The sequence below is a fragment of the Sander vitreus genome, chromosome 9 (assembly GCF_031162955.1).
Source record: "Sander vitreus isolate 19-12246 chromosome 9, sanVit1, whole genome shotgun sequence".
Taxonomy (NCBI): domain Eukaryota; kingdom Metazoa; phylum Chordata; class Actinopteri; order Perciformes; family Percidae; genus Sander; species Sander vitreus.
In genome coordinates this window covers 3,338,257-3,352,993 of record NC_135863.1, presented here as the reverse complement: position 1 = coordinate 3,352,993, position 14,737 = coordinate 3,338,257, and the positions used below count along the sequence as shown (strand labels likewise).

The window sequence follows — 14,737 nt, the reverse complement described above, 5'->3', positions numbered from 1 at the left end:
GGAGTAGTAGTCCACAAGCAACACATGCACACTGTAATCATACATTCCACAAAACACAGTTCCACTGTAACATAAAATCAGTTCAAGCTTATGTAAAGACAACTGCTACTACTTAAAGATATTTTATAACAGGGAAAGATAAAAATGACAAGAGACAAAGTGACATGTTAGAGAGACAAACTGTAATAGACCTGCCTAGTTTACCTTGCACCCCCAACCATCCCTATCCTCAATAAAGGCAAAGAAACTGACTGAGTTAGCTGTCAGTAGGATACTGTATCCCACAGAGAAGTATGCAAAAGATCTTGTGACAAAACATTAAAATGGACAATAAAAAAAGGAAAACATTTTTTTTTAAAGATGGACATGATGGAGGCACAAAGATAGTAATCCACATCTAGGTCAACACACTGTCAGGTAAAATCCTCTCATGTGACTGAGCAAAGATCCAGCCACACACACACAGCCATACCAACCATGTCCTACACACTGAGAGAGCAGCTCAAACAGACAGCAGACAAGAGTGAGGGTACTGCAGACATGGACACGCTTCTAAATGGAAGTTCCTACATTAAAACTACCAGTATGAGAGCCTTCACCGCTCTGTTTATCATGCACCACACGCGTTCTGGTCGCTGTTCTGTCGTCCACGACCCCCCTCCGCCTTCTCTGTCTATCTCCCCACAGCTTCACACATTTTAAAGCCTGTTCATTGGCTATTCAGAAAGACACAATCTTCTCTGCGCTATCACAGTCCAGCCTGCCCTCACCCTGCGAGAAGCAATCTGTAGTCTTATCAGCCAATATTTCAGCTATTCAGTGGGGAAAATATTGTCTCATTGCCACCTCTGCATGTTGGACATTTTATATGCACCTCATGTCACACAAGATCAGAAGAATTGTTCTATGGACACGTAATGAAATGCAATGGCCAAACTTTTTTTTTTTTTTTTTTTATGCAATAGACCTTTCTCATGACATATTTTGACTTGTCAAACACAGGTGTTCAACTAATAACATCAATTATGGCTGCATTTCATCTGTAGTATGTCAGTTTCAGAGTGCTGTGATTGTGCATGCTGGCTCACTAGCATGGCCTTTTGACACACCTGAATGGAACGGAACCATCGTATATGTTATTAGTTACACCTGTCCTTTTCCTCCTATCACAGTGTCCACCTTGAGAAAGGTCTATTTCACAGCGTTTTTACAGCATTTAGTAGAATTTTACAGCATGAAACCTGGTGTGGCTATATCTGAGAAGGGGTACAGGAGGTTTAAGCCCAGTTCAACTTGATCACTTGAAAGCTTCTTAAAAGAAAAAATATATGTTCTGAGCATAGACTGTCAAAATAATGGACGTAGCAACAGTGACGTCATCCATTGGTTTGTTGACGTCCCTTTTAAAGCCTCGAATTTTGGCAATTTGGCCGTCGCCATCTTCAATTTTTGAAACCGGACGTGATGATTTTTGATGAGAGGGTGCAGCTGGGGAGGAGGACACACCAAGCCGGTGTTGCTTATGGTTGCAATGGCGCTGCGCTAAATGCTAAAGGGGGAAAGATGCCAATTTTCAACCCTTCTGAAGCGAGTCATCCAGTGGAGATTTACCGGCGGGTAAACGCGGACCTCCGGGTACTGATGCCATTCGTCAGCATGTACTGCAGACGGCAGTACAGAAAATTGGCAAACATTCTATTAAGTTACCATCTAACGCTAGCATAGCTAGCTAATTTGGTTGGCAGAATGCTGAACAAGACATTTTTAGGCAGCCAAAGTGTTCCAATTAACTTTGCTGAAGGGAAAACACACAGTGTGAGGGTCAAAGTTTAAGATGAAAACATGGACCACACCCAAAAACAAGTTCAGGTCTATTCTAATGTATACAGTGTCATGGATACGCATTGCTAAGCCTCTGTCCTGATTGACATGTCGGCATGTAGCCCCGCCCCTAAAGCATCCCCTGCTTTATTGTCTATTTTAAAGACTTGAAACTAGCGATTGCTCCCATAAACTCATTATCAAATGTTTACTGAGGTAATAAATCAAGTGAGAAGTAGGGTCATTTTCTCATAGACTTCTATAGAAACAGACTTCCCTGCTGAAAATTAGATAGAATGCAGGTTTAAGGCACTTCCGCATTGGCTTTACTTTGCAGACCCGGAAGCTTCATCTATTATTGTTACAGTCTATGATTCTGAGATGACTTTCAAGAGTTGTAAAATCCTGTCTGTGAGTATTACGCATTAATATGTTACTCCAGCAGGACTTCCTGGATCATTGTCTCACCAGTTCAATGGATATTTTTTATTAATGCTGTTACTAATTTTTGAGAACACTGTAACTGCTGTGAATCTTACTAAAGCTGCCGTCCTCCACGAAGGAGCAAACTACAAGCTTTTCAGAGTCATCTTCCATGCTTACTTGGGGTTAGTATTTGAAAAGATGGAGTATTCCTTTATTGTATCTTTCTCTCAGTATTTGAGTTCCAGGACTGTTCTGTTCCCATAAATAAGGAAGCAAATCTTGTTTCACTGAGCAGCCCTGATGATGATGAAATGCTTTTTGCGTGTGATTGATTGTGGAAAAGAGCTTCTATCCACCACAATTCACAGATATCTATATCACATACATTATTCTTCTGCCATGATCCAACAGGAGGGGTGATAACAGATGAATTTAAATCAAGGCACAGGGGATCTTTTGAATGTGGTATAAAATATTTTATTCCTCGTCTCTTCCTCCCTCTGCTCATTCATCACTTCCTTCTACCTACCTCATCTCTCTCCAGTGGGATCCCAGGACAGTCTGTTGGAGATCACCTTCCGGTCAACAGTACCTCCAGTGATCTGCGACCCCACAACGCCCAAACCGGATGTGTCCGCCCTCAACCTACCCGCGCTGGGCTCCACTGACGGGACCGGCAACGCCTTCTCATCTTCCAATGGGAGTCTGGGAAGCCCCCTAGGTAGGGACAAGTGTCTTCTCAAACTGGAGTGTTTCCGTTTCCTGCCGGGGCCTCCGCCTCCTCAGCTCCCCTCGCCTCCCCCGCTGCTCAAGGCCGACAGGCCAGAGAGCAAAGGCCAAGAGGTGTCTGAGGGCACAGCCAAGGTGTCGTCCTGTGACGCCAAATCTCTGGGCTTCCTGGACTTTGCCGCGAGGTTTCGCGAGTCAGGTATCTCCTCAGAGTACGAGTCGAACACGGACGACAGCGATGACAATGAGGATGAGGGGGAGGACGACGAGGAGGAGGAGCTGGAGATCTTTGGCTGGGGGAGGGACGAGGAGACGCTGAGGCTGCTTAATGTTCTCAACAGACAGGGAACTCCTGACTGTCTGGGAGATGAAATAGCGGTGTAACTCACTAACCTACCCTAACCCCCTATATATATATATATATATATATATATATTATTTTAAAAAAGTATTTATTTACTATAATTACTATGTTGGATTAAGTACCAGGACTGTCAGACAGTCGTGGATCAGGGCTCCAGCTTGAGTTAAACAACCTCCTGATCCTAATTTTCCTCCTAATTTGGGCGTACATGATGATGTACCTTACGTTTTACTCCTGTATACCACAATGCAACACGGTCGTGTTTTCCAATTGGTTCTAATCTCTAATCTATATGCATACTCATGCATACACACTTGCTCCTTTAAATCTTGTTTCCTTCATTTCCTTTAGCCTTTCCTCTTTGTAACACACACCCATACCTCTTATCCATATATCACACACACTCCCAAAGTCTCCTCCCAGCTGTCTGTTGCTGAATTTCAATTTGAGATTTGGGAGTTCTATAGACAAAATCAGGGAGTTTATCTTAAAAGTCTTTTCTCCTTTCATTCAACAGTAACCAATTGTAGGTTAGTCTGTCTTTACGATGAAGATGTGAACATAAAATCAAACCAAAAGTTGAGCTTAGTTCAGAAGAAAGCTTTCCATTTGTCAGGATTAGGAGCGTAGCTATCAGTTGTGTTGGCAGGAACAAGACGACAGGGTTCGGGACTGGAGAGACTGATGAGCTCTTGTCCTTGCTGGAGTGAAAAGTGACTCTGCCCGATGAGCAAAGATGAACACTTCAGCCATATCCGGGGAGGAACTTTATTATGGTCCCTATGTTTGGAGAGGGAAAGTCCTTTCTTGAGCTCATAGTTATTCAAAGACTATTTTTAGACAAAAATCTGTGTCTGTACTGTATGTACAAACTTTGTTTTCTATGTCATCCCACAGAACTATGTATGTTGAACTGCTCCGTCCTTGACGTCTGCAGGCAGCCCTCTTTTGTCTCCTCACAGTTTGTTGACTTGGTAGCCGGAGCATGTTTGCACTCTTTTCACTTGTCCACACATTTCCCCCGCTTTCATTTTAATTTATGTAAAGCCAGGATTAGTTGGACCTCGAGGAACGCTGTTTGTTTCTTGTATTCATCCCATAAACAAAAACTCTTCCCTCGAGCCAGAACAGCAGCAGCTCACGGATGACAGCCAAAAGTGGTCTCATTTGTTTAAACCCAGCTCTGTGTATGGCCTCCAAGCACAATGCAGTATTAAAGTGTTCGTTTTGTTTCACGAGGAAAGCCACTGAGTTTTCTTTCTGCGTACTGTAGCCCTGGTTTATCAAAGCACTCCTGTCAAATGTGTGCTGATAGGCCAGTGTTTGGCGAAGGTAGATGCTGCAGAGATTTAAAAAGGAATCAGGACAGTCCTCAATGGGCTCACTATCTTTTGCAAAGAGCTTTAGCCTGATAGGATCGAACCAATCTAGTGAGAGTCCAGTAAACTAACTCCCAGTTAGCTACTCGCTTTCTGAACATGTTGGTATTAAAGGATAACGAGATTGAATCAGAGATTTATTTATTATATTTCTAAGTTTGTTTGGAAATTGAACAAACTTTTCTAAATCAGTCTCTCTGTTAAAGGTCCCATGGCATGAACATTTCAATTTATGAGGTTTTTTAACATTAATATGCGTTCCCCCAGCCTGCCTATGGTCCCCCAGTGGCTAGAAATGGTGATAGGTGTAAACTGAGCCCTGGGTATCCTGCTCTGCCTTTGAGAAAATGAAAGCTCAGATGGGCCGATCTGGAATCTTCTCCTTATGACGTCATAAGGAGGAAGGTTACCTCCCCTTTCTCTGCTTTGCCCGCCCAGAGAATTTGGCCCACCCATGAGAGAGAGAGGCATTATGGCTTGAAAACAAGCAAAGCAGTATCACATACTAAGGAAAGCTCATTGTTGGACTGGCTCCAGTGGCTGTAATTCTGCACCAAGGCTGAATTTCGGGAAAGAGACTTCAGATACAGTATTAGGGGACCACTAAGGTCTATATAAAAGAGACTTCAGATACAGTATTAGGGGACCACTAAGGCCTATATAAAAGAGACTTCAGATACAGTATTAGAGGACCACTAAGGTCTATATAAAAGAGACTTCAGATACAGTATTAGGGGACCACTAAGGCCTATATAAAAGAGACTTCAGATACAGTATTGGGGACCACTAAGGCCTATATAAAAGACACTTCAGATACAGTATTAGGAGACCACTGAGGTCTATATAAAAGACACTTCAGATACAGTATTAGGGGACCACTAAGGCCTATATAAAAGAGACTTCAGATACAGTATTAGGGGACCACTAAGGCCTATATAAAAGAGACTTCAGATACAGTTTAGGGGACCACTAAGGTCTATATAAAAGACACTTCAGATACAGTATTAGGGGACCACTAAGGCCTATATAAAAGAGACTTCAGATACAGTATTAGGGGACCACTAAGGCCTATATAAAAGAGACTTCAGATACAGTATTAGGGGACCACTAAGGCCTATATAAAAGCATCCAAAAAGCAGCATGTCATAGGATCTTTAAGTGTGTTGGAGTCAGTGGTTCTATCAAAACTATTCATACACACCAATGAGGGCCATTTGAGATTGAGTCTCAGGTTGATGTCCTCATGGGAACAAAATTTGGATCCTAAACGAACCAGTGGAAAAGCTATCCAGCCAGCGTGCATAAATTAACTTTAAAAACAAACAAAAGAAAGACCCAATCTGAAAGGGACCGGGGGGTAATGGGACTTAATTCAAAATGCAGGCAACCCAAACAGACAGAACACCACACCGGTAGCAGCATGATGCTCCATGAATAAATGAGCAGCCACCGTCCAAAAGAGTAGAAATGCCTCAGAAAAAAAAAAAAAAAACAGTATTTTTTTGTTGATTTAGGCTTAAATTGTACATATGTCCATTCTTCATATGGTCTATATTACAGAAATGACAGGAAATGAAGGAAGAGACAAATTGGGAATGGCATGCAACAAAGGTCCACGGCCGAACTTAAACTGTGGACATCGTGGTTCATGATCGCCACCTTATAGACCAATAGGGTGCCCCATCAATACATTTTCTTTTTATTTAAATTGGAACTAAACGTTTGCCAGAAATCATCTTAAACATACTTAAATATTCACTAACCCCAAATTGAGAACCACTGCACTCTTAGCTTTCTTTCTCTTTCTGTGGCCATCAGAGTTTGTCAGTTCCCCTGAAGTGCTCGCTTTTCTTTTAACGTGTTTGACGCGGATGACAGGAAACACAAAGATCCGACAGCATGTCAGTATGAAGGATGTTCTCTCTTTTTTAACACTCTCTCCTCTACATATTCTGTTGTCTCATCATCTAGCTTTTTCCTTCTCTCTTTTCTCTTGTTTCTTTTCCTGTAATGTTGTTTATAACATGACATTGAAGGCACAAGTGCGTCAAGCAGCTCAGCATGAGGGGGGAAAAAAAGAAAGGAGCTAGAAGATATTAATAAACAGCAGTTTGATCTCCAACACATTTCAGCAACTGATGCAATTAACATCAGATAATTTAAAACCAAAAACCAAAAATATATTCCGACCTGTTGCAATAAATTGTCAGTGAGACACATCTCCACACAGATATTGAAAACATTTAAAAAGGTGATCTCCCATCTCATGATTCAATAATCGCGTTTAATCAAAGGATGCATTACATTATCTGGTAGGAAATTACTGAAGACAAGGGCATGTCTGGAGAACGGCCATTATGAAAGTGACTTTGTGAAGGTGCTATCAGTACGTTTTTTATTTTTAATTACTTAACGTCCTCCCTCTTGTGCCCCCGACCCCCAAATGAGACCGTTTAAAACAGACAGAAAGTCTGTGGTGTCTGACAAGTCCAGCAGTTACACAGCACTCATCAGCAGAACAGAAAACAATGACTGAAATTTCACAGAGATGTCAACAGGGTGTTTGTTGCATCTTGAGCTACCTGTGAAATGTAACTTTAGTCTAAACCTAAATGCTTCCACCTCAACCTAGAGGTATTTCCACACCAAGTCAGCGTAATGTATGATATTCACACGGAACAAAGCAGGTAATACGTAAGAGATTATACCCAACAAGTACTTTTTTCAGTTGTAATGGATGACTAACTTGTCACCTGCCAGCTTTTTAGAATGGAACATTTTCAGTGGACATTGTATTAATCCTCTGTTCATACTACTCCTTGCACACCGAAGATGTAATTTCATATACAGTAATGGAAAAAAAACATTTATGTTGTTTCTTCTGAAATGTTGTAAGAAATGCGTTCAACCAATTAAAACTGAGTCCATTTACGAGACGTTACGAGATCGAGGGCAAGCCCTTGAGATTAATGCAACCTACATTAGTCCCAACCCGTTCTCACTCCAAACTCGTAAAATACGTATGCTTGGGCAGTGGCTGTCAGATACGACGCAAAAAGCACCCTTCAGCGTGTGAGTAGAACGCACCGGGCAGAGCAGCAGCTACGCAGCACTTGAAGACGACATAGTATTAAGAGCGACAATGATAGCGAGTAGTATGAAAGCCCGACATTCCGCGTAGGGAGGGTGGTTGGGGTGTTGGATGGGTCAATCAACACAGGACTTTAACCCCGGAAACCGAGGATAGTGTCCTGCGTGTCACGTTACCTAAACCCAACTGTCGCTTTCTTTTTTTCCTAAACTCAACTGTCCCGTTCTTGCCCCGCATGTCATGGAAAGGTACCATTTATAAGCCCGCCCATCATCTTTTCCTAAACCTAACTGCGTCAAAAGTGACGCCAATAGTCCTGACCCAGCACGTTTAGATATGACGATAAAGGAGACTTTCAGCGTCAATAACAACGTCAAAGGCACCTGACCAAGCGTGAGAATGTGTTGGTAGTCCACATTCAATTTTGTTGATTTCCTGAGTCATCACCACATGCTGAGGTAACCCCTAACAACAAGTCAGATGGAGGAACAGGAAAGAGTCTTCTTTAGTCCCCATTTAAAGCCTGCCTTTAATGTGCTGCCAATTGGTGAAACTCACCACCCTCGCATTCCCTTTCCAAGGTTGGGTTTCTTTGACTCAATTGCAAACAAGTTGTGCGAAAACGAAAAGTAGAACACAGTGAAATGTACAATATCTTCTTGGACTTATCACACATTGTTATGCATTTTGCATGAAACGTCCATTCAGACCAGTCGTGTAACTGCATTTAGTCCTAAAGGGATTTAGGGATCCTAAAAATGTGAAAACCTTACAGTATTTTCCTAATTTTCTGTTCATCTAATTACATTATCATAACTATAGAAATAAAACAAAGAGTGCAAACTCCTTTTTCTGTTTCTGCATCTTACCCATAGCCCATGCCATGTCTTAACTTGCATTGCTTTATTCTAAACCTTCTCTCTTTTCTGTTCCCAGCCTGCTCTTGACATTTTTCTCTCTTCTAGCCTCTGGGGTAAATACTAGCTTTTATATCATCTGTATTTTTCTCACATGGGTTAGACCTTAACCTTATTCTTCTGTCATCTCTTGAACCCAGCTCTTCCTCCGACCTCTCTAAAATGCCAAAAGAAATGTATTTCTATACTGTCTCTTGTTGCTGATTTATCTATTAGCGATTCATGCTGTGTGGTTGCAACATACAGCCCTCTGCCTTTTACCTTGACAGAGATGCTGGAAGTCTGTAATCTCAAGTGAAGGACCCATGTTCAGGGGTTTGTAGTGATATCATCAAATGCTTAGGCAGAGGGGAGATTAGTTTCTTTTGTGAGTTATTTGTGTTGCAGGCTCGGTAAAAGTTTAAAAATTTGAACTCATTCCTACATCCTTAACTGGTTATTGATTCAGCTTCTAATGAATGTATGGGATACAGTCAAATTCTGGCAACACAAAAGTGTGTGTGTATTTGTGGTTGCTGGTGTGGTTTGTGTGAGTGAGGTCATCTACTATACTTCAGTGTCACTATAAGCACCCATAGCAGATCTGGCAGCCATAATTGTAGTCGTGGGCTCTAGGTTAACAGAAAGCATGTCAGCCTGTGTAGCTTCGGGAACTCAATGGGTTTCCTCACAGATGTTTTGTTAATCTGACTTTCTAAAATGCTAAAACACATTCCCATGGTTTTCTGTTCATACTGCATGATACATTCATTTGTTAATTATTTAGATTGCTTTCACACACTCATTCATTTTGAGCATTACTGAACAGATCTCTTGTAATGAAAAAAGATGCGTCTTGTAGAGTAATATTGTGTGACTGTGGAATCGCTACGTCTCTCACAGTACAAACTTAGAAACTTTCCTTTTTTTCCCATAAGAAAAGATAAGCACATCCTGGCTACTGTATCTTGAATACTTATTTTGGCTGTGTGATGTGTTTGCTGCAGGCAATCGATGTTCGTTAAATCACGGGACACTACGCGACACGGCTGATAGTCGTTGCATTTCAGCCTGTAAATTGGCTCCCATCTACAAATTAGAGCCTCTCCAGCGAGCCTCATTTAAAAAAAACAACCCTAAAAGCGTCCCCTCTTGTGTTACATGTTGGCTGAAACCTTTGGTATTCAAAAAGTCTTTTAAACAATTAGAATTTGCTTTCTGTATCAGACACTATTCTTTTAAACGCTGAATATATCTCGCAAACTTTGTGCTTTCCTCCCTCCTCTCAGCATTAATTTGTGGTCTGATGAGGCTTGTCATTGTCATTCTGAGGGCCACGTTGCCAACCAGCCCAACCAACCAAGCAGAGCAGGCTTTGGTGACTTGTATCGATTTCCCTGTCACAGGCATGTGTTGTTGAAACTGGGGTTAACCACTGGGACAGCAAGGGAGCAGCACAAATCAATACACTTCTTTACAGGCTCAGTCTGTCACCTGCAGGGACACACCTAAATACACACAGACACATAGATGCCGACCAATGTCTGACATACCTACACATACTTGGTATTACGTGTTCTATTTAGTCTTTAAGAAGGAGAACAGAGACACTTTCTTACTTCTTTGGTTTTGTTCTCCAGCAAATTGGATGTGAATTTTACCATGAGGTGAAAGTATTTGAGGATGTTTGAATCCATGTTGGGTGAACAGTTTAGGACTTATAGCCTTTTTTAAACACATTCCCCCATTTTAAGGACAATGCAGGAGGGCAATGATCCTAAACATACAGACAAAAGAACCGAGGAGTTTTTTAGGCCCAGACAGATTTGTTCATCACTGGTCGAATCAGTCACATGACCTCAATCCAACTGATCTTGTGTTTCACTGCTGAAGACAAGACAAAAAGCTTCCAGTCATTTGACCATATTGACACAAGATATATTAATTATAGTTCATTTTAATTTATCCAATACATTATTTATGTACAATGTTTGTTTTGCATCACATTGATGCAAAAATTATATAAAAATCCAATATTGCTGCAGTCCTGCTAATTGATTTCCAACTAGAGATGCACCGATTGACCGGCTGATGACCGGAATTGGCTGATTTTCACGTGATCGGCCATGACCGGCGACCGGCCTGTCAGTCATATGCCGATTTTATGCCGGTCAAATGTAAATAAATAACAATGTTATATGCTACCATACACAATGCATAGGAATGATATATAGGCTAGCAAATACACTATTAATTACATTATCTTAATGCAGTGTAACTACTGTAGCATGTAAATAATGCACATAAAATACAAACGTGAGCGAGGGCGTTCAACAATCGCCATTTTATCGAATCAACAGCCACGTGCAACCTAGCTAGCAGGTGAAGAACACAAACAACGAAATCACCAGCTAAAAATGAACTGACAACATAAGTTATACGACTTACAGTTCTCAAGGACGCACACACGCGATCTCCACTGGCTAGTTATCCTCTGCGACAGTGTCTCTTTTTCCTTTCTCTCCCTTTTCCGCCGGATGGCGCGCGTGCCCGCTCACGGTGTGAAGCGCGTGTCCGTGCTATTCTCGCACATGTAGGAAACCTCATGAATTAACCTGCAACATGTCAGCTGTTTGGAAATTATTCAGCGTGTGTGAAGAAGATATCTGGATATCGGATGTGAAAAGAAGGAAATGGTTCTTCCATAACATTGCACTTTAGATGTGTGTGAATTTCCCACACCAGGAGTAATTTATATAGTTCTATTTTATAGCAATCGATTAGAAAAAGAAGAAGAAAAATCGGAAATCTGAATCGGCCTAGAAAATTGGAATCGGTGCATCTCCATTTCCAACGTTACCCATGGCCTAATCCATTCAGAGATTTTAAAGGGATAGCTACCACACTATAAATGCTACGGAAAAATCTCTGACAGTTGACAAATTAATATCGTCTCACGGTATATATTGTCATATTACCCACCACTACCTAGCCTCATAGTTGTCTTTTAATTTCAGATACAAAGGGCTGGACCACTTAATTTGGTTAACACTTAAAAGTGTCCACATACAGCTTCAGAAGGTTAACTAGCGTGCCCTGTGCTAGTGTTGAGTTGGCTGAGGTTGTTTTGTTAATGTGAAGTAGTGGTGACGGAGACATGAGGAGGTAGTGGGTCACGTATAACCAAACACTCACAACAGATCATCACAGTGCTGAAATTAATGACCATGTCTGCACCAGAAGAGCAGTGGGAATAAAGGATTTTAAAAGCCGAGCAACTGATCCTCTCCCCTCAGCATTAATGATCGCAGCCAAACAGGATTCACCAAACAGTGTGTAAATGTGTAAATGTACGTCTTTGTATTTGTCTGCATCAGCATCTGGATCGTCCCTTACCAAACTTAAATTTCTCAGCTATCAGTGTACTTTGGGGCTGCAACAATCAGTCGCTCAATCACCAACAACAATCAACCATTTTGATTCATTGTTTATGTTATTTATCAAGCAAAAATGCAAACATGGTGGTTCTCTGCGTATATATCTTTGTAAATGGAATATCTCTTGGTTTTGGACAAAACAAGCAATTGGAAGCCATCACCTATAAGAAATGGTGATGGGCATTTTTCTTTCTTTAACTTTTCTGACATTTAATAGACTAACGATTAATAGTTTGATCAAAAAGTAATTGGTGGATGAATCGATAGTGAAAATAATTGTTAGTTGCAGCCCATGTGCACTTTGTGTCTCTCCAGTAGAAGCAAAGTCAGATATTGTTTATACTACTGGTTGCTGCCCTCTACAGCATTACTATCCAAATTGACCAAATTTTCCCATCAGGCCATTGGATTTAAACTGCTGTCCTTCCACTCACATCTCTTACTGCTTGGCTGCCACTGCAGAGACAGATTAGAGTTTGTTCGTAGAGATGCTTTACTTGCATTTGCGTCGCCATTCACACAAATATTCATGCACATTTAGAGGCCGCATGGACGCCCTCTTGTTCTGACTAGATTTATGCTATGTGTCGACGTCTGGATGTAGTGGCAATCTGCTTTGATGCAGAGTTAGAAGCCATGCTGAGCGGTGGCTTGCTGTGGTACTTAATCTGGAACATGTGGAGCTCCAGATGTAAAGGGCTTGAAAGAGCAAAGTGGTCTTGAATCGCCGCGCAGCTGAAGGCCTCTCAGCCACATCTGTCTTGTTCCATTTCCTCCCCTTTTTACGCTGCTTCCTTTGTGTTTCTTCACATATGCACTGACAAAAGAAAGCTGACAACACACGTTTCTTTTTAAATGGAGGTGGATGTTGGCATCAACCTTAAAGAGAACAACTCCCACTGAGGCAGGCAAGAACCGAACTGGAAAGACAAGAGACGGCTTTGATCGTTTTTAGCTTTTGGTCTGTAATATTTCAACTTTTTTAGTTTGATGGTTCATATTGAGACTCTGAAAAAGACACACTCAGACACATCGAAGCTCCCGCTGGTTTACTCTGTCTCGTTAAACACAAAGTTTGTCTCGCTTGTGAGGCCTTTCATGCCATTGATTTTCCTGCCTTGCTGCAGTTTGCCTAGACGTATGCTGAAACATACGCATGTCCTTTTGTGTACGCTTGTTTGGGGCTATTTACATACAACACGATGATGTTTTAGACAATAGTGTTCCACCAACTTTGTGTCAACAGTTTATATTTGTTCTTTTCCTGTTTCGTCGTGACAATCCCGCCCTGCATGAAGTTAGCTTCATTAAGAAGTTTTCCCACATTGTTGTGGAAGAACTTGACTTGCCTGCACAGAACCCTGACCCCAACCTCTCCAAAATATTTGGGGTGAACTACAACACTGACTGTGAGACAGACCATCAGTGGCCGACCTCTTGTGGCTAACTGCAGATCCAAAATCTTGTGGAAAGACTGAAACTGAATTCTGCCTCTGAAAAAAAACAAAAAAAAAACAGTGCTGGCAACATAATTTCACTTTTAATTAATATCCTCACAATGATTGAAGTCCAAGGCCACAGACGGACACAAAGAGTATCAGAAAAGAGGGAAAGGCAGAGAGCAATCCAATATCCGGGACGACAGACACATTATTTTCCTGCTTCATTCATGGCTAAATGTACTTCTGTGTCTCAGACGCTCACACTCCAGGGACCCTTAGAGTCAGACCAGCAGCGATGTGGCAAATGACTGAATGAATTATTGATCTCATGGCTTTGATAGGGAGGAGACTGAAGGCACCCAAACATGTCTGGCTACAACCTGCAGTCTGTAGTCCAGAGATCTTCAACAAGGTGTCCTCAGAGTCACTGCAGGGGGGGCCTCTAAATTATTGTCAATTTTTGAAAGTCTTTTTTCAAAAATTTAAAATAATTCCAACATTAGCAAATATAAATCCCCACTGATGATAGGCTTACTGGCCTATAGGTGGTAGTCACTAAGGCAGCCACCCACAGATCCAGTTCATCCTAAGATTCACTGTGCCACATGTATATTGTAATATTGTAACAGCAAAACATTATTTATAAAATCATGCCAACAATTAATATTTTAAAAGCTTAGTATTATATGCAAAACATTTATGTTTAAAGGCTTTAGGCTGCTCTACACGTTATTGTAGAACCAGTTTAATATGCAACTTCAATTTATACAATATATGTAGTAGGGGGTCCCTGCTCCCTCTCTCAGTTAAGGGGTCCTTGGCTTAGAAAAATGTTGAAGACCCCTGGTGTAGTCTGCTGTTTTTATGCTCTCCCATTTATTTGTCTTTAATTTTTCAGCCCAATGTTTCCTGTTCTTGTCTGAGCAAACAATATAACCTAACTTTGAGATACTTTGAATAGTTTTATATCTTTGCAGATTAATGTCTGAGAAGTTGATCAGTTGCAATGTTTAATGTCATTTAGGTATTATTTTCTGATAAAGTTTTGTATTTACGACTTCTAGTTTGGTCAGTAATTCCCAGAATGTTTATGAACAAGTGCCAGCAAGTGGAATGAACTCATTCCATGTGGCTGTGGTTTTTTTTTTTTTT

General features: G+C 41.3%; 1 protein-coding gene across 1 annotated transcript in view; it reads left to right on the top strand.

Moving 5' to 3' along the window:
* Positions 1-14,737, top strand: part of LOC144523071 (carboxyl-terminal PDZ ligand of neuronal nitric oxide synthase protein-like) — a 202,004-nt gene that overhangs the window by 166,172 nt on the left and 21,095 nt on the right. Inside the window, exon 10 of the mRNA XM_078258373.1 lies at positions 2,792-2,968. Within this exon, the coding sequence (XP_078114499.1) occupies positions 2,792-2,968 (177 nt within the window). The remainder of the gene's footprint in view (positions 1-2,791; positions 2,969-14,737) is intronic.